General features: G+C 38.7%; 1 protein-coding gene across 1 annotated transcript in view; it reads left to right on the top strand.

The window, feature by feature from the left end:
- ATP10A (ATPase phospholipid transporting 10A (putative)) overlaps window positions 1-27,331 on the top strand; it is a 154,590-nt gene that overhangs the window by 107,169 nt on the left and 20,090 nt on the right. The window contains exons 7-13 of the mRNA XM_014071760.2: window positions 930-1,182; window positions 11,186-11,403; window positions 15,796-15,981; window positions 20,157-20,715; window positions 24,211-24,314; window positions 24,639-24,765; window positions 25,620-25,804. Coding sequence (XP_013927235.2) covers window positions 930-1,182; window positions 11,186-11,403; window positions 15,796-15,981; window positions 20,157-20,715; window positions 24,211-24,314; window positions 24,639-24,765; window positions 25,620-25,804 — 1,632 coding nt within the window. The remainder of the gene's footprint in view (window positions 1-929; window positions 1,183-11,185; window positions 11,404-15,795; window positions 15,982-20,156; window positions 20,716-24,210; window positions 24,315-24,638; window positions 24,766-25,619; window positions 25,805-27,331) is intronic.

The raw sequence follows: 27,331 nt of genomic DNA, 5'->3' as shown, positions 1-27,331 counted from the left end.
GCCCCTTCACCAAAATTTGCCTCTTCAAAATCTTGGTGCGTCTTATACTCCACTGCATCTTATACTCCAAAAAATATGATACTTTACTAGCCACCGTGGTTTTCCAGGTCCATGCTGAGCTGGGAATTAGACACCAGTGAAAGGTTCTGAACTTTTCCAACACATTCCTGGGCCCACTTTATTTTGCAGGATTATTGTAGGAAAAATTTAGAGAAGAGACTTCTGTGTAGACCACTTTAAACATACCATAGAAGGAAAGTAATATTCTGTTGCAAATCAAGGCTTTTATGAGGTTTCAGAAAGTATGTGAAAAACTACTAAAAAAATATCTGGGGAAAAAATCTAACACTTTGCTTAGTGATTACAGAACATGTTGCTCATTTCCACAAAAGCAATTGTTGAAGCAATTTCTTTTGCACATAGACCCACACTATGTTCCTCGTTTCAAGTTATGCTGGAAAGCTCATTTGAAAACCTGTTGTGCTTATCGACAAAATGTTAGGACTATTAATTAATGTTTTTTTTCCTTTTGCAAGCTCTTTTATGCTGGCATGATTCTGACTGCAGTCTCTCTTTCCTCCCTCCCCCTCCCTCCACCCCTACAATCTTTTCCTTCTTTTCCTAGCTTCTTTCAAGCTCATCTTATTACCCTGAAAGTATTTACTTCTTTTGAAGCTTTTGATAATAATACCACCAGACCTAATTATGGATATCATCTCTGCAGCTGCTCCATATGCTTTCCTAATCTGTCACAGTAAACCTTTGCAGACACTCTAATAACTTTACAATACTGGCTTTAAGTCAGAATATATAAGTTCCAAAAAAAGGTACAGTACGATACTGCACTATTCATAACCAGTTGATTCAATTATGCATCTTTTCTTCCACCTTAGTTAATGTTAATGACTCTCTATTTTTATGCGTTCCAGGTTCTCATTCCAATTTCCTTATATGTCTCGATTGAAATTGTTAAAATATGCCAGGTTTATTTTATTCATCAAGATAAAGATTTATTTGATGAAGAGACCGACTTTCAGCTACAGTGTCGAGCTTTGAATATTACAGAAGATTTAGGGCAGATTCAATATATATTTTCTGACAAGACTGGAACCCTCACTGAGAATAAAATGGTTTTCCGGAGGTGTACAGTTTCTGGCATAGAATATTCCCATGATGCTAATGGTAAGTGTAATAACTTTTCATTTAATTTTAACTCGCATGGATTTGTATTCATCATAAAAATCAAGTGCATGGTTTTAGATGTGTAAACAATCAGCATGGAAAATTGTAAAGATGGTTTTAAGAAAATACCATATAAAAATAAAGCCCAGTGTGAAATCAGCCTCATGCAAATGATTTGAAGGGTAAGACTCAGTGTTTGTTTGCTTGAGGACAGTTTCCCTGCTTTTCATATGTAAGATTATAGCTTTCATTTGTGACATCTTTAGCTAAAAGGACCTGAGCTAATAGATGATGGGCAAGACACTTTTATTAAAATTGTGGAAAGTAATCAATAATAAGCTAAGACACATACCACCCACCCAACCACCGTCTTCATTTTCTGCTGTGTAGGCTCTTCCTGGGAGAGTTGTGTAAAAAAAAAATTGGGAGTACATGCCAAGAATACCTAATTCTGTAAAACTGTAAAAGTTTCCCAATTGCCCAGATAAAGAAACAGGCACCTATAATTGGCAGCAGTGATAGGAAAATGCTGGAAGTGGAAGATCACTTTAGTGATAATAGCAAAGGAATAATTTCATGCTACACAGAAGAAAGCAATACTAAACTACTATTAACAAGAAAACATATGATGATTATATAGAGTCGGACAATGGGCCCCTCAAGTCAGATGACACTCACATTGCTACTCAAGGATTTTTCAGTATACTAATATGTTTATGATGTGCCAAGATTAAAGCCTTTGAGAAGTCATGTTGCTGATGTTGCCATGCAGGAAAAGAAAAACTGAAGTTGCAGAGAATAATAGTGGGAACATGGAATGTAAGAAACGTGAACATGGAAAAGCTCAAACACAGTGAAAAATGTATCAATTACACATTGACCTTGTAGGCATCCATAAATTGAGATGAACTGGAACTGGACATTTTTAATCAGAAGATCACACTGTTTAGAACTAATCGTATGAAAAGCAAACAGGGAACGGGTTTTCATAATTAAGGATGAGGCAAGAACATTGCTTTGGTTACAATGCAATGATTTAGAAGCAGCCCTTTAACATGACAATTATCCAAATTTATGTTCCAAATACCAATGCAGAAGAAGGGGAGTTGTTGAATTTTATGATTATCTTCAAATTGAAATGGACGAAACTTTAAAACAAAATGTGCATTTTGATTGGGAATCAAAATCTGAAGTTGAAAATATTAAGAAAGAAAATATACTTAGACTACATGACTAAGAGACCGCCTTCTGCCAATTACCTCCCTGCGTCCCATCAGATCGCACAGGGTAGGCCTCCTCCGAATTCCATCCGCCAGTCAGTGCCGACTGGCGACTACGCGGAGGAGAGCCTTCTCAGTTGCAACTCCGACGCTATGGAACAATCTCCCCGTGGAGATTCGCACCCTCACCACCGTCCAGGCCTTCCGCACGGCCCTCAAGATCTGGCTATCCCGTCAGGCCTGGGGATAGGACTTTACTCTCTCCCCGCCCGAATGCTGAGTGAATGTTGTGCTTTTATTGTTAATTTTTTTTTTACTCACATTTTCTTTTATGTCTTGTCTTGCACTCCCCTCCCTCATTATTGTAAGCCGCCATGAGTCCCCTCAGGGAAAAGGGCGGCCTATAAGTGTTTAATAAAACTCATTAAAAAAACTCAAAACTCATTCCTGAGAATACTTTGGATAGCCAAAAACACCCACAAATTGATCATCAAACAATTCAATCCAATGTTCTTACTTGAGGCATGGATGGTCAAACTCAGATTATCCTTTCAGCCATATTATGCAAATACCTAGCTTTGCATAATGTTGCTGGGGAAAATGCTAGGAAAAGGAAGAAAATTATGGACAATACCAAGATAGATGGACACAATTACATCAGCAGTTGGGTATACCATTGGAAGGCCCATAGAACCTAGTTGGGGACAGCTTTTTCTGGGAAAAACTATGTGGTTTCTAAGAGTTGACGCAAACATCATCAAAAAGAATGTAACACTGCTGACTTAAAAGGTTCATATGTTGCACTACGCTAGTAATACATAACTGTTTCAGTTTAGGGGTACATTACTGTTGGTGAAGATGGTGCTGATTGAGGGCAGAGTGATGCTCTAATATTAGCAGAATGAGTAGGACTGAACTTTATGCCATTTTCCCTCTTATTTGGGAATATTTGTTGATTCCAGATGTTTCAACTTATCTATTTTAGATCTTAATTAATGTGACCAAGAAAGAGAAATAAATGCACCACCAAAAATAGTCTTGGTTTATTTTATAGTTGTGTACAGGGTTCTGATGTTAGTTAAAAATAGCCTGGAGGCCTAACAAAACAAAACAAAATCTCCTTGGGCTTTCCCTCTGTAAAGACTCAATGAATTCTGTGCAGGTTTGCCTGCTCCATTTTACAGGATGCTAAATGACCAATGAAATTGCTCCTTAAAATCTCATGTTAATTTTTTCAAAGCTTATTTCCAAACTATTTAAAATGACACAGCTCAATGTTACCTCCAGTTAATTACCAACAATGTTTTAATGTGTTGTCACAATATAACTAGCATATAACTAATTCAATAAAAAACATTCAGGACTGGCTTACAGAATCTTTTCTAAGCTTGTATCATATGCCCTATGTATTTCATTTAAGCCAGACCTACTTGCATTTCAAAGCTCCTTAAAGACCTGGATGTTACCTAGAGAGTATCAAGGAGACTTGAATGAAATTTGCTACAACTATTATATAAACAAAGAGGGCTGAACCATTCCTTAATTCCATGAGATTCATGAGATAGAATTTTAAAAAGGTGCAGGCAGACTCCTGCCTAATTCAATATAGGCATGGTGTTTGACTGCTGGGTGAGCCCATTATGGTGACTTGTTATAGGATTGCATTAGATTGTCCTGGAATGATATTGTGCTACTACTGTGTTTATATATTTTTATATATTATTAATAATTTTATGTCTTGTTTTTAATCTTGTGTTTGCCACTCAAAGTAGCAAATTCAATATAGGCAACTTTATAAATTAAGAAGCAAGGAAGCAAATATAAATTTCAGTGAGGTTTTTCTTATCCCTGGTAGTCCCAAGATTTCGCCACACTACTTTTTTTCTATCACTGGTTTTAGTGATGAATAAGGACAGGAATACTCTTTCCGTGAGCTTTCTTAAATCAATTAACCTCTTTGAGAATCCAAGCCAAAGTTAATATCTCTCCCTATTAACACATATAAACACATGCATGTCCACAGTAGTCCTCTATTCAGTTCTGCAGAAGCAGTCTTCTCATGAGTTTTATTCAATAGGTACCTTTTGTGGTTTTGAAAGATGCAATTTGACATTTTGCTCTTAATAAAGAACCTTCTGTATGGGAGAAGTCTAAGAGCATGAGAAGTCAAGGTAAAGAATATTGACATTGGCAACAATCCCACCTTCCATAGATGGCAGATGTTTCAGAAAAAAATATTTGTGGTAGAAGAAGAGAGAACGTGCTGTCCCAGGTAGAATGCCTTATAATGCAAATTGGATGGCTTTTCATCATTTCTTAAAAATCTCATTCATCCATGAGAAGGTTTTTTTATCCTGATACTACACCAAAAATTGGGTTCACTTTGTTCTCATTTGTAAATAAATAAATAAGTTCATATTTGTGTTGCTAGGCAACATAGGTGTTACACATATGGTGTAGTGGTTAAGACATCAGGCTAGAAACTGGGAAACTGTTGAGTCCTAGATCCACTTTAGGCACAAAGCCAGCTGGTTAACCTTGGGCAAGTCACTCTATCTTTCAGCCCAAGGAAGGAAGCAATGGCAAACCACTTCCGAAAAACCTTGCAAAGAATACTGCAGTGTCTAGTCCATGCAGTTGCTAGGAGTCAAAAATTGATTCAAAGGCACACAAAAAAATGAGGTCAACCACAAAGTAGAAGCAACCATGCTTTTGAGCAGCCTTCTGATTATTACGTATCTAAAGCAGCCTTTCTCAAACATGCTATTTAGAAATTTTAGACTGCAATTCCTAGGATTCCCATCTGGCATCAGTATTCTGGTATTGTACTGCCTGCTCATCTTGACACAGGCAACACAGTCTATAGAAGGTTGCTATGCTACATAACGGAAAAGTCCTGACATGTTCCATAAAGGCTAGTTATTATTGATTCGAGAAAGCGATGTCTAGGTTACCAAGTTACAAACCAGAAAGTTACACACAAGGCTGTGGTTGTAGGAAACGTTTGCTTCCCTCCTTTTTCCAAAAGAAACTGTCCCACAGAGCCTTTGAAAATGTTAGTTAAGGAAACAGATGTCTGTATTATGCCTGCATTTTCTTCCAGAGACACAGCTCTGAGTCAACACTATAGCACCATCACAATAATGTAATAGCTGTTTTTAAATGTTAAGGGAGAATTCAGTCACAGATCTCACATGATACATGTCTTTAGGAGAGTTATATGCCTAAAAAGAAGTGCTTGTTTGTTGTGAAGTGTGTTACTTACAATAAGCGAGGAAGAATAAAGGAGGTTTAAACTAGTCAAGATGGTGACCACAACAGCACAAAGATGCAGGGCTTTGAGCACACAGGTTAAGTCACAATCATATGTTTCAACCATCATCCCTCAAGCATAGGCGCTCCTGCATAGTTATTAATCATAGTGTCAAACTTTACATTGATTATATTCACATGTATTTGCATTTTGATGCCCTTTCAGTCTTATGTCAATTTGCTGGTAATAAAAAAATCGGTATTCAGTCATTCCAATTGTACAGCATACACAGTTTCCTTTTTGTATGGTTTGCGCAGTTTTGTCAGGCAGCTGGAAACCTTACGTGCCTTTTCTTTCTTCCTGGTCTACTTAATTACAGAGATCAACATGGAAATTTTAATTATAATATAATCAGAAGTTCTTCCCTTTATATAATGAAAGGGAGAGTCAAGATGTGCTAATTAGCTTCTCCCTCTGTAGCAGACAAATGTAGCAAGGAGCCTGAATGCAGGTAGGCTCTTTGAAAATCAAGAACTAAAGGATGCAGAAAAGCTGCAATTATAGCAAATTTCTCACAGCAACACTTGTCCTCTAGTACATGAGGGATAGAGGTGGCCCCCAAAACATAAAAGATAACCTGCATACTTACTCATCACCTGAGTGTAAGGATAGTTGAATAGGAGCAACTGGTTGTAAATGGTGAGTAAATAATCAACCAATGTTCAAGTAACATATGGGAAAATATAAAGACTAGTCAGAACACAATATTGGAAAGGAATTAGTTTACCTGTTATGGCCTTCGTCTTCTCTGCTCAGTATTTTCTTCTGTTTTTTACATCTGGCGTGAACAGACTCTATCTATGTACTGGTACATGTATACCATTAAAATTATGGAACTGTTATTTAACAAAATAGTTTTCTCCCAATTAGTAAAATGGATACCTAACTGTAAGCTGACACTAAATTCAGTTCTGATTCTCAGAAAAGTACCTGGATTTGAAACTCTTTAATTTAACTCTAGTTAGTTATTAGCTTCTGGTTGATGGAAAGTTCTTGAAAGCCAATTCTGATATATTTATTTCCCTTTTAACTTCCCTTGTGACTTCCATCTGTCCTGGCTGTTCCCCATGAAGATAGTCAAACAAATCAAAGAATTGAAGCATTCAATAAGCCTATTTTAATTCCATCTTTTTGTAACATTATTGGTCAATGGTTTCCACAGATTGTTAAAACATGCTGAATTGGGCTGAACTGGATTAGGTTAGGTTCTATGCAGTGTGTGAATCTAGACATTGTGGCTTGCATCCCAGGGTTTACAGTGTGTGAACCAGCCATAGTAGATTATTCAACATAGTTAAAATGATTATTTTGTGTGATGTACAAATCTATCTTCTTATGTTTGTTAATAATGGCAGCCTTGATGCTAAAGTCTCTATATCCTTTATCTTAACTACAATATGGCCTAGTAGAGGGGTGTCAAACTTGATTTCATTGGGGGCCGCATCAGCATTGTGTTTGACCTTGGGGGCCTGGGGTGCGTGTGGCCAGCTCAACGTTACTCATGTCAGGGGCACCTGTGTTAGCCCGAGCTCTCTGCCTGCGAAAATGGACTCCCGAGTTCCATTTTTGGCGTCCTGCAACTCTCTGCCGAAAACAGAGCTCAGAAGAGCCACATGAGGCTCCGTTTTCACTGACAGAGGCACCACAGACCAGTCCTTTGCTGTTTTCAGGGCAGCCCCATGGGACAGATCTAAGCATCCTGCAGGCCAAATCTGGCCCCCAGACCTTACATTTGACCTAGTATGTGTCTTGTTTCTGCAAATAAGATGCACTTACTTTTAGGCAGGCTTACCCATACTCAAGTTCTAACTTGTATTAGATTAATATAAAACTTTCTTTTATATTATATTAGATTAATATAAAACATGTCTCAAGATGAATGAAATTAACGCAAATGTTATCTGGAACACTTTGAGTTACACAATAATTGACAAAAATAGATTTCCAAGTGTCTGGATGAGAAGATTCTAACAACACTCTGCCTACTTGGTTTGTCAATCCAAAAATAGATAACTAGCAGTCCCTAATGAACTTTTATTAGAGTGTTTGGTGATGTTTTTCAAACTAATTATTCATAGTTTTCATAGCTATTTGGAGTTTAGTTTATATTGACCTACAATCAACCATTTCCTGTTTATTGCTAATTTTAATTTAGTATCCCGTATACAAAATATTTAACCAAGTTTCTACCTTTTCCTTCTGCACTGTTTATTTTCAATAATCCCTACAGACTTATTTTTCCTCTTGATTACGTGCAAATAAAACTGCAAGATGATACCACTTAGTTTAGGAAGAAGTACACTGCAAAGATATTTTTCTCATGGGCTCTACTAGGTTTTATGAGCTATTTCCAAATGAAATAGCCTTGTCACATTGAGCCAGGAAATGGGGAAGCTATGTACTGAATTAAACAACTAATTATTTTACTCAATTAGTCATTTTAGCTTGATGCTCAATTAAAACCCATCTGTGTTATGCTGTAATGTCCAAATTATTCATTCTCCCTTCAGTATAATATCGTAAAACAAATATGGATGATGCAGAAAATATTTGTCTTTGCTACTCATCAGGACAGTTCCCTATGCAGTTGAAGTGGGATGACAACGAAATTGGAAATAGGGATGGTCATCTGGTATGGTCTGGATTTAAGTGAACTACACCTTCCAGCATCCCTCCCTTTTGGCTAAACTGGCTGATGATGATGATAGTTATTCAGGAACATCCGCTAAGCCACATATTCCCATTCTTGATATAATCTGTTGCTACAAGCAGTTCTCCTTGAATGATCTTCCTGAGGTCCCCTCCCTTAACTCTTAATCTTAGGCCAGTGGTGGGATATGACCAGAATGCCCCAGTACGGGCATACCGGTGCCTGCTTGGAGCATCAGGTACCATTCCGGTATGGTGCTCCAGAGGGCTCACCCGCCTGCCTGCTCTCCTTACCTGTATTTGAGCCGACTGGGGCATTTGCTCATGCGCACGGAGCATATGGTGCCTGCATGACATTCCACCAAGCAGCTGGAGTATCGCAGGCAGTGGGTATGCATGTGCATGTGGTGGATGCCTGGCTCCTTTGCAGTATACCAGTTGCAATGGGATCCAGAACCCACCACTGTCTTAGGCCTATCAGTCCCCCAGTCTATTCTTGGCTTCTGGCTTATGTTTGTAACTCAAATATATCCTAAATTTAGCCCATGGCAGAGTCTCAGTAGTGATATATAACAACCAGTGATAAAAATCCCATTAATACTGTGGTCCGTTTAAGACATTTTGCTCTCTTATGTTTCCGAATAACAGAATTGGAAGGTTCAAAACCTTGGAGGTTTTGTAGTCCACCACCTTACACCATTTCAGACAAATTATTGTCCAATCTCTTCTTTAAAAAACCTCCAATGTTGGAGAACCCACAGCTTTGAAAGTTGAAGTACAACTTTTTGATTTATTTAATTGCAATATAAGTTTTGAAGACCATTCAAGCTCAGAATTAGTGGTGTGTATTTAAAAATAGAAAAGAAAACAAGAAAAACACACTTTTTTGGACAAAAAAACACCACCAAGAGGATTCCGCAAACAAACACCCCACTCTAAAGCCTGGGAGGACAGCCCAATTTTTAAATATTTGTTTTTAAAGGAACATCATCAGGATGGGAAATATTATTCTCTTCACGATAGCAAGAATCCTACTTTGGTATCAGTAACATTAGTGGTTTCCAACCAGGGGTGGGTTCCTGCCAGTTGTAACCTCTTCTATAGAAGAAGTTCCACAAATCTATAGTGCCGTTTAGAACCTGTTCCAGCTCCCTCCCCCCGCCCATCCGCACATCATCAAGATGAAGAGCAAGAGGAGGAATTCTGGGAGTTGAAGCCCACAAGTCTTGAAGCTGTCAAGTTTGAACACCCCTGGGGGGGGGGTTCTAAAGGGTTAGAGGTGCAAGGGTCTTGTAACGTGACAGCTTTAAGACTTGCACGCTTCAAATGCCAGAGTTTCTGAGCCAACATTTGGTTGCTAAGCAAGAGCATTGTTAAGTGAGTTTTACCACATTTTACAAGTTGACCATGCCCACCCGGTCACATGACTGCCAAGCCACTCCCACCCGGTCACATGGCTAGCAAGCCGCTCCCACCCAGTCACATGGCCAGCAAGCCACTCCCACAAAGCAGGCCACATCTACAGAAGAGGTTCTAAAAAATTTTGAAACCCACCACTGCTTCCCACTTACCTTAGGTCAGCAGGCTAATTTAGGAGACATAGACTGAGCTTCAAGGACACACAGGTGTGTCTTCCAACAATGATGTAGTTCAAGAGATTGGGCCTGGCTACTCACTTTGCCTGATGATATGTCTATTCTTCAGCACTATGTGCAGGACTTTCTAAAACTAAGTGCAATAATGGAGTAAGATTTTTCTGCATCATATATAGTCTTTTTTAATTGAATTCTTGATTGACTCAGCAGATCATTCATCCATATAGCCAGTATGCTGATGAGTCACTGATTTCTGGCTTTATACAAGCCCTGTTACTTAAATTCTTTTTAAATAAGGACTATATAAACAGCCAGAATGAAATTGGAGCTTACTCTAAGCCACTGGCATCACCCTTAAGTCACTAGTGCAAACTCACAACTACGGGGTGATTTTATCAATAAATTTGTTCTGTATAATCTAGTGCAGAGGGATGTAATTTGCTTGTGGACAAGAGCAACTTTCAAAGGCACAGAGGCTGTGGTGGTAATGCAAGATGACAATGCAAGAGATGGTGGCAATTTTGAGTGCTTTTTATGGATAGGAAAAGTAATTTTATTTCAGAGTCCAACAAGTATTCAGGCACCGTTGCATAAATCTGTTGTGGTAGCATGAATATTAAGATATTTTAATATGTCTAAAATCTTGTGATCTCACAAAATCCCATGACCTTTCAGTGATCTCAGCCCAGAGGCCCTATCCAAGCATCCTGAAAGCTAGCAAGACTTAGTATTGTATTATTTCAGCCTTTTAACTTTGATTAATATTTTATTTTATTATTGGGGTTTTGGAGGGTACTATTTAGGGCCATTGTATGCCAACTTCTACTAGAGTTATAACAAATAATTTGTGGAGCTGTTTTATCAAGAAAAAAAGCACTACCAAATTCAGCAGTGTAACAGATTTTAGAAGGATGGAATAAAGTTTTACGAATTTTGTTGAGACAAAGTAATCCAATGCCAGGATCTATTCCTGGCAAATGAGAGAAATAACTAAAGAAATAATTACTAGGACTGTGTTCCTGAGGTCAAAAAATATTTCAGTAGTGTAAGTCTACTAACTTAAGTTCTAAGTTCTGAAATGTTTTGCAAATTAGAATATTATTTCTTCCTTGGATTTCAATTAGTTGTGCTAAGAGTCTTAAGGGGTTTTTATCTGATAGCTGCCTGTTTACCTACCTGTTTTCATTTTTTATATTCATTTTGTTCTCATACATTAAAAAAAACAGCAAAGCGTTTAGCTATGTACCAGGAAGCTGATTCAGAAGATGAAGAAACCTCACCTAAAGTGGGGACATTGTCTCAGCGGGATAGTATTAGCAGCCATCAGTCCATCAAAGCCCCCTACAGGAACCAGAGTGTAAAATCTCATAGACGAACAGGAAGCAGAGTAGAAGCCAAAAGAGCAAGCATTCTTTCAAAGCATACAGCTTTCAGTAGCCCAATGGTAAGTAAGGATGAAAAGTGATATTTTAAAAATAAAAATGATATTTTATTCTAATTGTTCCCCTTAATCTAACTACACCCAATCCAACTTTGTTTTACTAAACCTCTACATCATGACTTTCCAGACCAGAGAAACACATGAGACATGTTACTAGGTCACCAAACCAAGCTTCTGGCTTTGTTGTCTTTGTAGTAATGCAGAAGCTGAGCAACCTAAGTTCCCAGCTATTCACAATACAGCTGGCAATTTACAGTATATTCTATATTGTAGTGCCAGGTATAATGGGGAAGACAAGCCAACAATAAAAGAAGTAAGGTGTACTAACTCCTCGCAAGATCCCTGCTCCAGAGATTGTTGGGTGTGAGTCCCTCCTTGTGAAGTTGGACCTAGGGGGTCAAGTGGGCTTGTTTCTGACGTACCTACCTCCCAGCTGCATCACAACAGCCCTGCCTGCTCTCCTAGAGTCAGTAGCCGGACTGGCGGTTGAATTCCCCAGACTTATAGTACTGGGGGATTTCAACCTGCCATCTCTTGGTGAACGCTCCGATGGGGCCCAGGAGTTCATGGCCTCCATGACAACCATGGACTTGACCCAGGTAATTCAGAGTCCAACTCATGTGGCGGGACACACACTCGACCTTGTGTTTCTCTCGGAGCAGTGGACACGTGATCTGGAACTAAAGGGGATAGAGTTCTCGCCCTTGTCATCATCAGATCACTTCCTGCTGAGGCTTGATTTTTGGAAGCTACTCCCCCACTGCAGGGAGGTGGAGCCGATTAAATGGTTCCGTCCCAGGCGCCTGATGGATCCATTGGGATTTCAGACGGAGCTTGGGGAGATACCTGACTCCCTTGCCCACAATCCGACTGAGTCCTTGGTCACTGCCTTGAATACAGCGGCGGCTGGGGCTTTAGATCGAATTGCGCCTTTGTGGCCTCTGTGCGGCAGTGGATCCAGGAGGGCACCTTCGCTTACCGAGGAACTCCGGGAGATGAAGCACCAAAAGAGACACCTAGAGCAACGCTGGAGGGCTAGTAACTCCGAATCTGACCGAACACTACTAAGAGCCTTTATCAGGACTTATTTAGTGGCGATACGGGTGGCAAAATGTGCTCATTTTTCCGCTCTTATTGCGTCCTCAGAATCTCCCCTGGCCGCCCTGTTTAGGATAACCCGCTCCCTCCTGAAAGGGAGGGATGTGAGTGAACCCTTACAGGGAAGAGCTGAGGAATTTGTTCAGTTTCTATCGGACAAAGTCACTCAGATTCGGACGGACCTAGACTCCACTTGGACAGTGCCAGCAGAGATGCCGAGGGAGGGCCTTGATCAAATTTTGTGGAGTGAGTTCCAGCTTGTCACTCCTGAGGAAGTGGACAAGGCCATGGGAGCGATGAGTGCCACCACCTGTTTACTGGACCCGTGTCCCTCCTGGTTGGTTTCGACCAGCAGGGAGGTGACACGAGGCTGGATCCAGAGGATTGTGAACACCTCTCTTCAGGAGGGGTCTTTCCCGCAACCTTTGAAGGAAGTGGAGGTGAGACCCCTCCTTAAGAAGCCGTCTCTGGACCAAGCTGTCCTTAAAAACTATCGTCCAGTCTCCAACCTCCCTTTCTTAGGGAAGGTTGTTGAGAAGGTGGTGGCCTTCCAACTCCGACGGACCTTGGATGAAGCGGATTATCTGGATCCCTTTCAGTCTGGTTTCAGGCCTGGTTACTGCACCGAAACCGCTTTGACTGATGATCTCTGGCGAGCCAGGGATAGTGGACATTCCTCTATCCTGGTGCTCCTTGACCTCTCAGCAGCCTTCAATACCATCGACCATGGTATCCTTCTGCGGCAGCTGGAAGAGGTGGGAGTGAAAGGCACCGTTTTACGGTGGTTCTCCTCTTACCTCTCTGGCAGGTCGCAGTCGGTGTTGGTCGGAGGACAGAGATCGACCCCTAGGCCCCTTAAATATGGGGTGCTGCAGGGCTCGGTCCTGTCCCCCCTCCTATTTAATATCTACATGAAGCCGCTGGGGGAGATCATTCGCCGGTACGGGATTAAATACCACCAGTATGCGGACGATACCCAGTTGTATCTGTCCACCCCATGCCAACTCAGTGAAGCGGTGGAAGTGATGTCCCAGTGCCTGGAAGCTGTCAGGGTCTGGATGGGAATGAACAAGCTTGCACTCAATCCTGACAAGACCGAGTGGCTATGGATGCTGCCCCCCAAAGATAGTCCAGATATTCCATCTCTAAATCTGGGGGGTGAAATCTTACATCCCTCAGAGAGGGCCTGCAACTTGGGTGTTCTCCTGGATCCACAGCTGACACTAGAACACCATTTGTCAGCTGTGACCAGGGGAGCTTTTGCCCAGGTTCGCCTGGTGCACCAGTTGTGGCCCTACCTGGACCGGGAGGCACTCTAAATAGTCACTCACACCCTCGTCACCTCAAGACTCTACTACTGTAACGCGCTCTACATGGGGCTGCCCTTGAAAAGTGTTCGGAGACTACAATTAGTCCAGAATGCAGCCGCGCGAGCGATACTGGGTGTACCAAGATACACCCATGTTACACCTATCCTCCGTGAGCTGCACTGGCTCCCTATTGGTCTCCGAACGCACTTCAAGGTGCTGGTTATCACCTTTAAAGCCCTACATGGCTTAGGACCTGGATATCTCCATGACCGCCTCCTGCCACATACCTCCCAGCGTCCGATAAGATCTCACAGAGTGGGACTTCTCCGGGTGCCGTCGACTACACAATGTCGTCTGGTGGCTCCTCGGGGGAGAGCCTTTTCTGTAGCTGCCCCGGCCCTGTGGAACGATCTACCCCCTGAGATCCGGACCCTTCCCACTCTCTTGGCCTTCCGGAAGTCTACTAAGACCTGGCTGTTCCGGCAGGCCTGGGGCTGTTGATCCTTGATTGAGTTCCAGCCCCACTAAGATTGAGTGTATGTTGTGTTCTTTTAACTGTTTGTCTTTGTATTTTTAAATCCTTTTAATATTTTTAACTTGTTTTTTATGTAAGCCGCCCCGAGTCCTTCGGGATTGGGTGGCATACAAATCCATTAAATTGAATTGAATTGAATTGAACTCATGGACCACATAACTACTTCTTCCTACATTGATTTTACATATAAGACTTCCAGTTGACCTTGGTCAACCAGTTGCATTGATTAATTTTCTCTTATAGAAAGCAGTAGCACTCCTAGATCCCAATTTAATAAAGGGTGTGCTTTAACCTCATATAGTCCTTTCAGTGAAACAAGAAAAAAAATGAATTTATGATTTTGATGATTAGATAGAATAGATTATAGAAAGAAGAGAGTTATATTGTAACCATACAGTAAGAGATAAATTTATAATTGTATTTATAATGGGTATAAAACTACTTCTACCTTTTATCCTTTTTTCTGTTTTACTTGTTTTCATTTCTTGCATTTTTTTTACTTTCTCTTTCATTTCTTTGTCTTATTTATGTTAGTATTAGTCTTCTATCTTTTTAAAAAAAAATCTTTAATAAAATTGTAGAAAAAGGGTGACCTGTAATTATTGGATTTTTTGTGTTCTTATGTCAAATTAATTTATTTCAATCAAATAACATAGACTGTTGGAATTCATCTATTCCAGCCAGAGACTGTTTCGAGACCTTTAATAAAGAATTCACCATTTTATGTATGTGACAGTCCAAACTGAACATCTTTGTCATTTTAAGCCATTGATTCTATCTAGTCCTGTCCTCTGGGCAATAGAGAATAACTGATTTTCTTCTTATGTTTGACAACCCATCAAATATTTGAAGACTACTATCATATCCTTTTAATCATCTGTTTTGTAAGTTAAACATTCTAAGATCCTTTAACCATTCACCGAAGTGCACATTTTTTTTAACTTTTCCTAATCTTTGATGTTGAAAGTTGCCTTGGAGTGAGATAGGCGTCAAACAAATTTAATTAATATATGAATTCATGCATGCACATGGTCCCACACACACCCCATTGCCAATACGATAAGCTGCACAACAGGAACAGTTTAGTTTATAAACCAAGTTGCATGCCTATAGTCAATTGCACTGAAAGAGATTTCCAATGAATAAATATTAGTTTGTTTCGTAGAAGTGAAATCATAAGGAGTAGTTTATGTTGCTTAAAATTGATTTTGTACCCATATAAAAATTATCCTTTCAATGGACAACCAAAAAAACCAATAACCCTTAAGTATTAAGACAGAAGTTGGATCAGAACATCCTCTGGATAAGAAAGAAAGGATTTGCTCAAAGACAAATGGGATTATTGAAGTTAGAGCCCATTTGCAAAACAAAGCACATTCTAGAGATTTGGGAAGGTATAGCAGACAACCAGCAACATGCAAATTGTTCACTCTGCCCTTTTTTTCATTCCAGGAAAAAGATATCACGCCTGATCCTAATTTGCTACAAAAAGTAAAAGAATGTGCAAAGTACCTGCAAAATCACGATCAACCATTATCCCAACTGTCCCCTGAACTTTCAGACATCTTTGACTTTTTCATAGCTTTGACAATCTGCAATACAGTGGTGGTTACATCTCCAAATCAACCACGACAAAAGGTAAGTTTGACCTGCTGTTGAACTGATTATTATGAGGAGTCCTTGGTGCTCTCTGAGCTTGGTTGTTTTCTTGCAGACATTTCATTATACAAACTTGATAACATCTTCAGTGCTAGTAAGAAGTGGAGTTTGCTCTCAGTTTATGTTCTAGTGGCTTGCACTATCAGTGTTGGTGGGGTGTTGGTAGAATGTTTTGTTTGGGTTGTTTACTGTTGCCATATTTGGCAGTTACTTGATTGAGGTATCGTTTACTTGATTACTTGTTGGTCTGATGTTAATATTGAACTTACCGGTGGCCTATGCTCAGCTAGGTGTTGATTAGCAAGCCACTAGAATATAAACTGAGAGCCAACCCCACTCCTTACCAGAATTCAATTACAATATTTTTGGGAGTATAAGACACACCACCCCGCCAAAAAGAGTATGAAAATTTGAGTGTGTCTCATACACCAAATGTAGCCCCACCCTTTGGCCTCTGCCTCCCAGTAATTTACCTCCTTGCAGCAATCGAGAAAATGGGGCTTGCGGAGGCGGCAATAGGCTATGGCAATCCCTGCAGCCTGAAACAACTGATCACCGGGAGCCACATGCTTAAGCTGAAATTGAAAGTGAAACTTGATGTTTGCTGCAATGAGGCAAATTGTTGGGAGGCAGAGGCAGATTTTTTTTTCTTCTAATCAGACTAAACTGAAACAGGCTGTTTGCTGCAAGGAAGTAAGTCGATAACTATAAATGCCTATGGAATGTTCAAATTATTAAACTTATTGTTTTAATACTGCTTTATTATTGTTCTAGACAACTTAACCAAATGAAGAAGCTTTTTAAAATAAATGCTTGATCTGAAGGGGCCCAGTGCTATTGTATCTTCTTTTAAATAGCAGAGAATAATGTATACTTCCAGAAAACCACATCAATTTTAACAGCATCTGTACAAGTATAGTCTGAAATGTAACACCGCAAACAGTGTATATCTTCTGTACTGTTTACTGTTTGGTGCAAGGAGGCAATTGCTGGGAGGCAGAGGCAGATTTTTTTTCTCTTGTTTTCCTCCCCAAAATGTAGGTGCGTCTTATACTTCAGAGTGTCTTATACTCTGAAAAATACAGTAGTTTGGGTAATGAAATATCTGCAAGAAAACAACCAAGCTCAGAGAACACCAAGAACTCCTCATTTCAATCCTGAGTTACAAATATTATCCTTTATTGGAACTGATTATATATGCAACATGACTCTATATCCTAAATTAGGAGTAAATCTTAATTTAGCTAGAGTTATTCCTAAATTATTATAAAACCACACCCTATATATGCTTTCCAGAAATTTTTATAATGGCCTATTGTTTCCATGATACTTCTTTTGAAGTGTATGCAGAAAAGATTGTTCACCTCATTAATTTGATTGCAACAACTTAAGTTAAAATCATACGAGTTAAAGGATTTCAGAAATCATTCAATTCAGTATATCAACCTTCACCCAACAGGCAGGATTGGAGTCAAGTAGACAAGTTCACAAGAAGTTCTGATAATTAACTACTATTGAAGAAAAGTGAATAAGCCATATTAAAAATATTCCCATGAATGCTGTGTTTCAAGTCTTATACATAGAAAAAAATAAATTATTTTTATCATTACTTCCACTCTCCTTCCTGCCCTATATAACAAACTGCCTGGTTCACCAGAGATAGGATTCAGCAGGTTCTCACCAGTTCTGTAGAACCAATAGCGGAAATTTTGAGTAGTTCGGAGAACCAGTAAATATCACCTGTGACTGGTCCCACCCCCATCTATTCTCTGCCTCCCGAGTCCCAGCTGATCAAGAGAGAATGAAGATTTTGCAGTAACCTTCCCCTGGAGTCGGGTGAGAATGGAGATTTTACACGCCACCAAGCCTACAGAACTGGCAATAAAAAAAATTGAATCCCACCACTGTCTCTCACTTATAAGGCAACTCTGAATGGCTTACAAATCATAAAGATAATTATACAACATCTATTTAAACTCCTCAGTCAATCCAAAAGCATACCTATCTCCAGAGAATGATATAAAGAATTGTTCCACTGTCAAAGAGCTTGTATTCTTAGACTGAATGTTAGGAAAACTCTTCATATATATATGAAGAGATGCATAGATTCAATTCCTAAGTCCTGGAACAATAGTAAGGAAATTATCTATAATGGTTCTTTGAAGGGAGCTTCCATATTGCCTTAAGCTCCTTCATTCTTCTTTTTAGAATTCTGTTTCCTAGCATCAATCATATTAATTACTCTCTTTTGAATACATTTCCTTTTGTTGATATTCTTTTTAAGTTGTAATGCTCAAAACCAGAGACATTTGAAGCAAATGTTTTTCCTGATGTTGTTATTTCCAGACCACATCAGGAGAATTTTATACAGACAGGAGAGAGAGAGCTTTTATTTGCAACCCATTTTATTATGAATGTAAAAGTACAATCCATGAAAGGCTCCAAACAAATCCAAAGCAAACAGAGCAAGGAAAGATACAGAAAGACTGATGTGGGGAGCAATTAATCTTCGTACTATAATCACAACAGAATTATGAATTCCCTATTGTTGCTCTATCCCATATGCATTCTGAAAAAAACTCTTGCTTCGTTATTGTTTTGTGTTCATTTTATTTGTTTTATTTTATTAATCTTTTGCAAGTAGAAGTTTTTTTAGAAATGTAAGTATATACTGTATATACTCGAGTATAAGCCTAGTTTTTCAGCCCACTTTTTGGGCTGAAAAAAGCCGCCTCGGCTTATACTCGAGTCAGTGAAAAATTTGCCCGAAATGGAGGAGAAAAAAGGGCGGGGCCATGCCGCTGGGTGACACTCGTGAATGGCCCAGTGCCCCTGTGAGTTTCCCCTCCCTCTGTGTCAGTTTGCCACGCAGCGCGCACTGCACCATCCCCCCTCCTCACGTTCTAATGTAATGCAGGGCTGTCTTACGATTCCCCTTCCTCCCCCTCCTGCCGCTCTGCAACGATGTCCCACCTCCTCCTTGTTATGGCAAGCAGCCACATAGCGATGTCCCACCTCCTCTGGTACAGTGATCCAATGATAGGAATCACTGTGCCGTGTGTCATAGGAGGCGGGACATCACTCCCGCGGCTGCACGGGACATCATCATCACAGCGGGACATCAGCATCATGAGGTGAGTGAAGTATTTCATTGAATACACCGCTAGTTTACTGTTTTTCTTTGAAATAAATATTCAAAAACATTATTGGTATCTATTTTTATTTTTGAAATTTACCGGTAGCTGCTGCATTTCCCACCCTAGGCTTATACTCGAGTCAATAACTTTTCCAGTTTTTTTGTGGTAAAATTAGGTGCCTCGGCTTATATTCGGGTCGGCCTATACTTGAGTATATACGGTATTTGGACCCAAGAACATGAATTCCAAAGGATATTTTAGGGAAATAATAATCAGTTACAGAATTTTTCTTTTTATTGATCTGGTTCAGCTGTTAATCTGTTAAATGTGAACCAGTGAAGAAAAAATAAACCAAGAAGTTAATCCTCCATTTATTTTCCACACAAAGTTATATTTGAAAATTCTCATTGAATATCAGTGTATAAGTTACATCAGTATGTGTTACTCTGGATTTAGGGGATTCATCCTCTCTAACAAACTTTGTTCTGTTCCAGTTCCCTAGTTGTGAACTGTTAAGCATCTTCTCTGAACTGAAGAAAATATTTGTAAACATTCATTCTGTTGTTAGAGTCACATCTGACATAAAATAGTTTGTGCTTGGCATCATTTGATGGGTGAGCATCAGGCGTTGAATAAATTATAGTTGTTTGAAATAGTAAATCCCAGAGTTAGTTTATTGTAACCTTATTTATTTCACTTGTGCCTTAGTACGTGTGTGAAGGAGAACATATGGTATGGTTTTATCTTGCTTCTTATTCCACCATCTATTTGTGTTCCCCACTCAGACCTGTTTAATTTAATGCAAAAAACACTAAGAAAGGAAAGAAGATAAACCCAAAATTGGATATGCAAGCTATTGTTATTTTGCTGTTAAATCTTGATATGTTATAGACTCTGAATGTTTTTTTTCATTTTTTCTGCTCACTCTGTTTAAAACCAACAGGTTAAATGTGAGCACAACCATAAACAAAGAAACCAAAAATATCTCATATCACTTATTTGTCTTCTTTCTTGAAGGTCAGAGTCAGATTTGAAATGAAATCTCCAGTAAAGACAATTGAAGATTTTATTCGGAGATTCACCCCCAGCCGACTGACCTCTGGTTCAAACAGTAGTAGCTCTTCAAGCCTGACTGTCAGCAAATCAAGCCAACGGGGTAGCTCAGGTGTTCTTTCCCCAGGATCTGCAGAATGCACTTTATTAAAACTAGAAAAGGTCTCCAACTCTTCCCAGCTGAATAACAATGGCTACAGTTCCCAACAAGCCACCTGGACCTCAGAAACTGGGGTGGAAGAGGGAGAACTGCGCTATGAAGCTGAGAGCCCTGATGAAGCTGCCCTTGTCTATGCATCCAGGGCATACGAGTGTGCTTTAGTTGGCAGGCTGCCTGACCAAGTATCAATCGAGCTACCTCACCTGGGAAGACTCACCTTTGAAGTTCTACACATCCTGGGATTTGACTCCATCCGGAAAAGAATGTCAGTAGTTGTCAGACACCCTCTTACAAATGAAATAAATGTTTACACTAAAGGAGCAGATTCTGTAATCATGGACCTCCTTCTGCCCTGTTCATCAGGTAAAAACTATTTTTAGAGTGAAATATACAATAATCTAAGAATGACTCATCCTGCCCTAGTGCTGGCAGACTTGGGGAGGTAGAAGAGCTTTGTAAATGGTCAGAAATTACATTAATTGCAGTTTCTTTTATGAGCTCTTCAAAAGAAATATCCAACGGGAAGTAAAAAAGAACGTGGATTTCACTTATATGCATTTTCCTATGCAGACCAAAATCAAATGTTTCACCAAAGGAACAAAATGTGCACTATAATATTGCAACACATGCTCTCCCCTACATATTTGCACAACATACATATCACAAAGTGGTAAAATTAGCATCATAATGCATGTTTTGGCCAACCCCTACAGTCATCCACCTGTCCATGCACTCAATATATTTTATTACTAGGTATTTTCTGTCCATATATTTTAATTCCGGGAGCACTATATATTTTTCATTGTAGCTCTTGAGTCTTCCTTCATTTTGTAGCTGTGTATTTCATCCTAGTTAATTCAGACAACACCTTTCATTCACAGATCACCATGCTTTTAAAGTTGATCCTGGCTCTTAAATCTGTTGGACATTCACATGAAAGTGTGGAGAGCTTAAACCTGACGTAAAAATGAAGCCATGCCAACAGCCCTGCTTCTCATAAACTGGGTCCTTAATAAAGTTAGCACATAGATTGCGCTTGACAGTTGTATTTCTGTTCCAGGAGGTTGGAGAGAAGCAGTGGAAATCTTGATGTGTGGTCTTGTTCTTTGTACACGTTGAGTTCTTGAAATAAATGCCAGAACAAGGCTACTGCTGGAAATAACTTAATTACAGCTAATATTCAGAGCCACCACTAGTTTTAACTGAACTTAAGCCAGTAGAATTTTGCTATTTACTTATGATAAACCCTCTTTGGAACTAGTTTGTTCATGTGATTACAGTAAAGCATAATAGTCTTCTCCTTCCTAATGTTAGCATTAGGAAGAATTATTTGAATCTTCAAGTGTGTCATTGTGTTAAGAATCTCCTAATTCCATGTTGAGAATTCTTGAGAAAGGTTTTGAAAATTAAATTTTGGATCATATCCAGGGTTCATTTTTCATTTGGTTTAAATGTTACTCATAGTTGTGCACAGACATCTAAAGAATGCGTGTGGGCATATTTTTACTGGACTACTGAAGCTAGCATAACTTCTTCCAGTATTTCAGCTTGCCCTTACTCTGACCTTCCTAAACTGATAAGGCTTTAAATTATAAGGAAAATGTACTTAAATTCATACTTTATTCTTTCAGTACATTATGGAAAAGTTACTGGGGAATCCACTTGTGCAGAAATATAAGGAGATAGTCCTTACTTCTCTTCCAGATATTAGGAAGCTGCTTTTAATTTTCATTCTTGAACACCTACACAAGGTTACTCTAGAGATAAACAGAGATTCTGGGACAAAGAGATATTTGAAATGGCCAAGTGATATGGCATAGCCAATCACAAAGTACTATTTACCTGAATCCATGCTAATGAGATTTCCTGCCATTATCCTCTAGACTATTTCTATACCCACCATGTTTATTTTCTTTATTGTTATTTATTTATATTTATTAAGAATTTTACATACAGTAAAAGTCAAATCCAAAGGGAAAAAATAGAACAGAGAAAGATGAAAGAAGGGATGAAAGAAGGATAGTATAGTATAGGGTAGGGTAGAGTCAGATAGGATAGGATATGATAGGAGGGAGAGAAGAAGGAAGGATTGATTATGAAATATAATATTTTTCTATTTCCTTCCTCTTAATTACTCCAGAAATTCCTTCAACCCATTATTTAATTCTCATCTATTTAATTCTCATCATTAAATTCATAAATTATCATTTCACTTTTTTTTCTTTTAACAAAAATCCAGTTTTGCAGCCTTTTAAAAATGCCATAGCAGTTTTCATCCTGATCAAACAGGTCATTTGTGTCATTTCTGCCAGTTCCAACCTTTTTACAATCTACTCTTCCATTGTTGGACAACATATTTATTTTCTACAAAATTGGGGCAGTGAGGCACACTGTTGAATACAAATTTATTGCTAGAGGTCTGCACTTGTTTTGGAGCACATCCACTTCACATTAATTTTGTTCAAATTGAATTTTTTAAAAAACAATTACCCTGCAAATATCAAGATTTCCGTCTCCAACACAACAGTTTGAATGAGTCGATTTTCCTCCCATCTAGTTTTTACAGCTTTCACAATTGTAGGCGACTATGCGAAACATGATAGCATCTTTTGCAATTTTACAATTAATTGCAAATTACTATTAATGAATAAAATATATTCTATGGGCTTTTCTGTTGCTAATGAAACAAGACACTGAAATAAAAACAACTTTTTAGATTTGGTAGTCAGATTGGATTGTTTCCTGTGACAAATTTGCATGGTATGTTTGCATGAAATTTAATCTTCAATTTTTGACAGATGTTTGTTTCAGCATAAATATCTTGCCATAATTACTTTAATATTTATGGAAAAGCTAGAGAAAATTACTTCAAAGATTTTCTGTAATGAAATGTCAAAGGAAGAAGCATGAACCTTTTTTGCCTTTTAGAAACCAAACTAGAAAAAAGTTACAGGATTAAGAAATCCAGTTGAAGTAAACTTTTCTGATGAGGCTATTTGTATTCTGTGTGAAAACATCTGTCTGGATGCTTGTTTTTCTGACCATGAGAGTTTTGCTCGTGCAAAACAGCTCAATAATTAAAGCTTATCATGAAGGAGTGTTTGAAAGATTTATTGGGCACCCCTGTGCATTTATCATATTAACACTTAATATTTTAGCTGGCATAGACCTTAACATTTTTCAGTGTTATACTAGATGGTGTTCTTAAAAGTTTATTAAAATGACTTTTACTTATTTTATTTTTTTTTGCTTGATAGAAAGAACCCATTTTTTTAAAAAAATGAAAACATAATCAAGGGTTTCTTCTGTATCGTCAAGTTAAGACTGATTCCTAGCAATTACCTGCACAGGTTCCTTCTATATTCTTGGCAAGATTTCAAAAGTGATTTTCCTCTTTCTTTTTCCTGGGACTGAGAAAGAGTGACTGGCCCAAAATTATTCACCTAGCTTTGTTCCTAAGGTAGGTCTAGAACTCACAGTCTATAAGTTTCTCACCTGGAGTTTTAAAACTTGTTTTCAACATAAGTATTACATTTCCAAAAAGGCAGCTATTGCAATTAATCACAACTAGTAAGCCTTCACTCTGTATGCTTTGACAGTGTATATAAACCTCTGGATGACAAATATGGTGCTCTCCTAATTTTACATTAATCTGACCAGCTGAATGGTACATAATAAAAATGTCATAGAAAATTTCAGAAAAAAGCTATGCCATATACTTAAAATAATTCCTTTGAACAATATAAACCTGGGACTTCATAGAAGGAGTTAGCAATTCTGAAAACCAAAGGGAAGAGACTAGTCATTTTAAAACGACTAGATTAGTACTAATTTTAACTGTTCTTTTGTTATTTCCAGATGACACTCGAAACAGGCATCAAAAGAAAATCCGAAGCAAAACTCAAAGGTTTCTTAACCTGTATGCTGCTGATGGTTTGAGGACATTGTGCATTGCAAAGAAAGTAAGCCCCAAATCTGGCCACTCCTTCTTAATGTAAATTTTTCCACCCTGTTGCCCTGTATCCCAGATGGCTTGGCCAATGCTTAAAGACTTTTTGAGATCAAGTCCAAGACATCTGGATAGCATTTGATTCGGGGAAAAAAATCCTGAAGTGTATATTTTAGGGTACTTTTTTTACTGGCGGCCGGGGGGGGGGGGGAGGGAATGGATTTATGGTCACAATCCAAAAGAACACTAGGAAATGGTTGATAGTGTTTGCTTTAGATTGGCTTAAGATCTATACATTCTGTAAATGTTTGCATTTTGATTTTGATTTTTCCAAAAGGTGTTGAGCAAGGAGGACTATTCTTGCTGGTTAAAAAGTCACATTGAAGCAGAAGCCTCTATTGAAAACCGTGAGGAGCTGCTGTTCCAGTCTGCCAGCCGTATAGAGACGAATCTTCATCTGCTAGGTATCTTAGCATCTAAGCCATATATTAATTATTCGCTTACATACCCTCTGCTGTTTCAGTAAAGTCAAAAATATCATTTCTTGTTGAGCTGTTACTTGTGTTGGACCAAACAATTAGAATCTTCTAACGTTTACAAAAAAATAAAGAAGAAAATGACATTTGAAATAACTTCGTAATAGTAACTTTGATAAATGAAAATGTAGCTGTACTCAGCTGAATTAATGAAACCAGGCTGATGCTTAAATTAAGCCATCTTAATTTAACTAAGTATAGAGCAGCTTTTATAAAGGTAAAAGAATTTACTAGAAGCTGGGCTGTATAAGTGTTGCAAAGATTCAGGTTGATCAACTGTCCTGCCCCAAACAGCTGGAATATATGTGTCTAGTACTAGCCATATTTCATACGTTACACATCTTATGATATCATCATGCCAGTTCCGCAATATATGCAATGTATATAATGTCATCATCATGATGCTTATAATGTCACCTCCCCAGGACACTCATGAATTTAAAACACTAAAATTCACTTTAAAATTCAGCAATAGAGTTTCCACACCCTCTGAGATGATGGATTCCACAATAAATAATTTGTGTTACAAATTTACAAATGTCTAATGTCTTTTGCTTTATAAGCCTTATAAAACACCTTTTCTATAAGATCGTGATTACTAACATGATATGTTTCTGATTACATTATGTCCATTAATTGCAGCAAAACCATCTCCTTTGTAACAGTGATGATTAAATGATATTTTAAATGATTTCTTTCCATTTGTGCAACTGGCATTTTGTCTTTCTTTTTAAAGTATATGTTTGAAGCATGATTTCTATTTTCTTTTGCTTATGTCCCAGGTGCAACTGGCATTGAAGACCGTTTGCAGGATGGGGTCCCAGAAACCATCACAAATCTGCGCAAGGCTGGCCTTCAGATATGGGTTCTAACAGGAGATAAACAAGAAACTGCCATTAATATTGCTTATGCCTGCAAGTTATTGGATCATGATGAAGAGATCATTACTCTGAATGCCAATTCAGTGGTATGAAGACATTATCATGCAATTCTAACCTGGTGAACTATAAGCAATATATAGTATGTTATGACAAACTATTTGAGATAGATCAGATGAAGTAACCAACTCAACAGGAAGACTGCATAATTTATTGAGATATTTTAAACTAACGGAATACAAGTTCCTCTCAACTTACAATCATTCATCTGGTGACAGTTCAAAGTTACAACAGCACCCAAAAAAGTGACTTATGATCATATTTCACATTTACAATCATTGCAGCATCTCCGTGGACGTATGATCAAAATCAAATGCTTGGCAACTGTCATGTATTTAGGACGGTTGCACTGTACCAGGGCCATATGATTCCCTTTTGCAACTTTCTGACAAGCAAAGTCAATAGGGAAGCCTGATTCATTTAACAACCATGTTACTAAATTAACAACTGCAGTAATTCACTTAATAACTGTGGCAAGAAAGTTGTAAAATGAGGCAAAAATCATCTAACAATTGTCTTGCTTAGCAACGGAAGGGTTGGGCTCAATTGTGGTTGTAAATTGAGATCTGCCTGTATTGCAACTCTGCTTGTGTTTTACCTTCCCATCTTTTTATACCCCACTGAGTCAGGAAGGAGCCAGCATGGTCTTCCTCCTAATAATATCTCCTTTTTCAGATGCTTCTCCCCTTGTTTCTGTAATGGCTTCTGAATATTCCTTCAAGGCCATATCCACGGCTCCCTACAGTTATCCATATACTGCAAGATGCTTAAAGCTGAACCATGCCTGTTATACTGGGATTCACCAAATCAACTACAGCTGTATTCTCATCAAGTATACACTATATGACACCAGAGAGAGAATTGATATAATTCTTTTTTTTCCTAGCCTGCTTTAGAAAAATGAGAAGAGAGAAAATCAGCTCAGTGTTCATTAGGCTGCAAAATGTGTCTGGTCAGCTAGGTTTAGTTAGTATAGTTTAGTTTGATAGGGTAGTGGTATTCAGCAGGTTCTCATCAGTTCTGGAGAACCGGTAGCAGAAATTTTGGGTAGTTCAGAGAACTGGTAAATACCACCTCTGACTGGCCCTGCCCTCATCTATTCGCTGTCTTCTAAGTCCCAACTGATCGGGAGGGAATGGAGATTTTACAGTATTCTTCCCCTGCCATGCCCACCAAGACACACCCACAGAACAGGTAGTAAAAAAAAAATTTGAATCCCACCACTGGGGTAGGCAGATTTAGTTGGTATTATGCAACTATGAACAGGGTGACCAGTGTCTATTATTGTGCCAAAGATTACTTTTTTATTTTTAATTTTGAACAAAACTGCTAAAGTGGCCATCGTATCTGGTATCCTCTAAGTGAAGAGCCATGGTGGAACATTAATTAGAATGCAGTATTGTAGGCTACTTTTACTCATTGCCAGCTGCCAGCAGTTTGGCAGCTCAATTCTCAGCAAATCAAGGTTGACTCAGCCTTTCATCCTTCCAAGGTTGGTAAAATGAGGACCCAGATTGCTGGGAGAAATATGCTGACTCTGTAAACTGCTTAGAGAG

Source organism: Thamnophis sirtalis, unplaced genomic scaffold (genome assembly GCF_051295495.1).
Source record: "Thamnophis sirtalis isolate CommonGarterSnake01/CBP01778 unplaced genomic scaffold, rThaSir2_p1.2 scaffold_12, whole genome shotgun sequence".
Classification (NCBI taxonomy): domain Eukaryota; kingdom Metazoa; phylum Chordata; class Lepidosauria; order Squamata; family Natricidae; genus Thamnophis; species Thamnophis sirtalis.
This window is presented reverse-complemented; position numbering and strand designations above follow the sequence as displayed.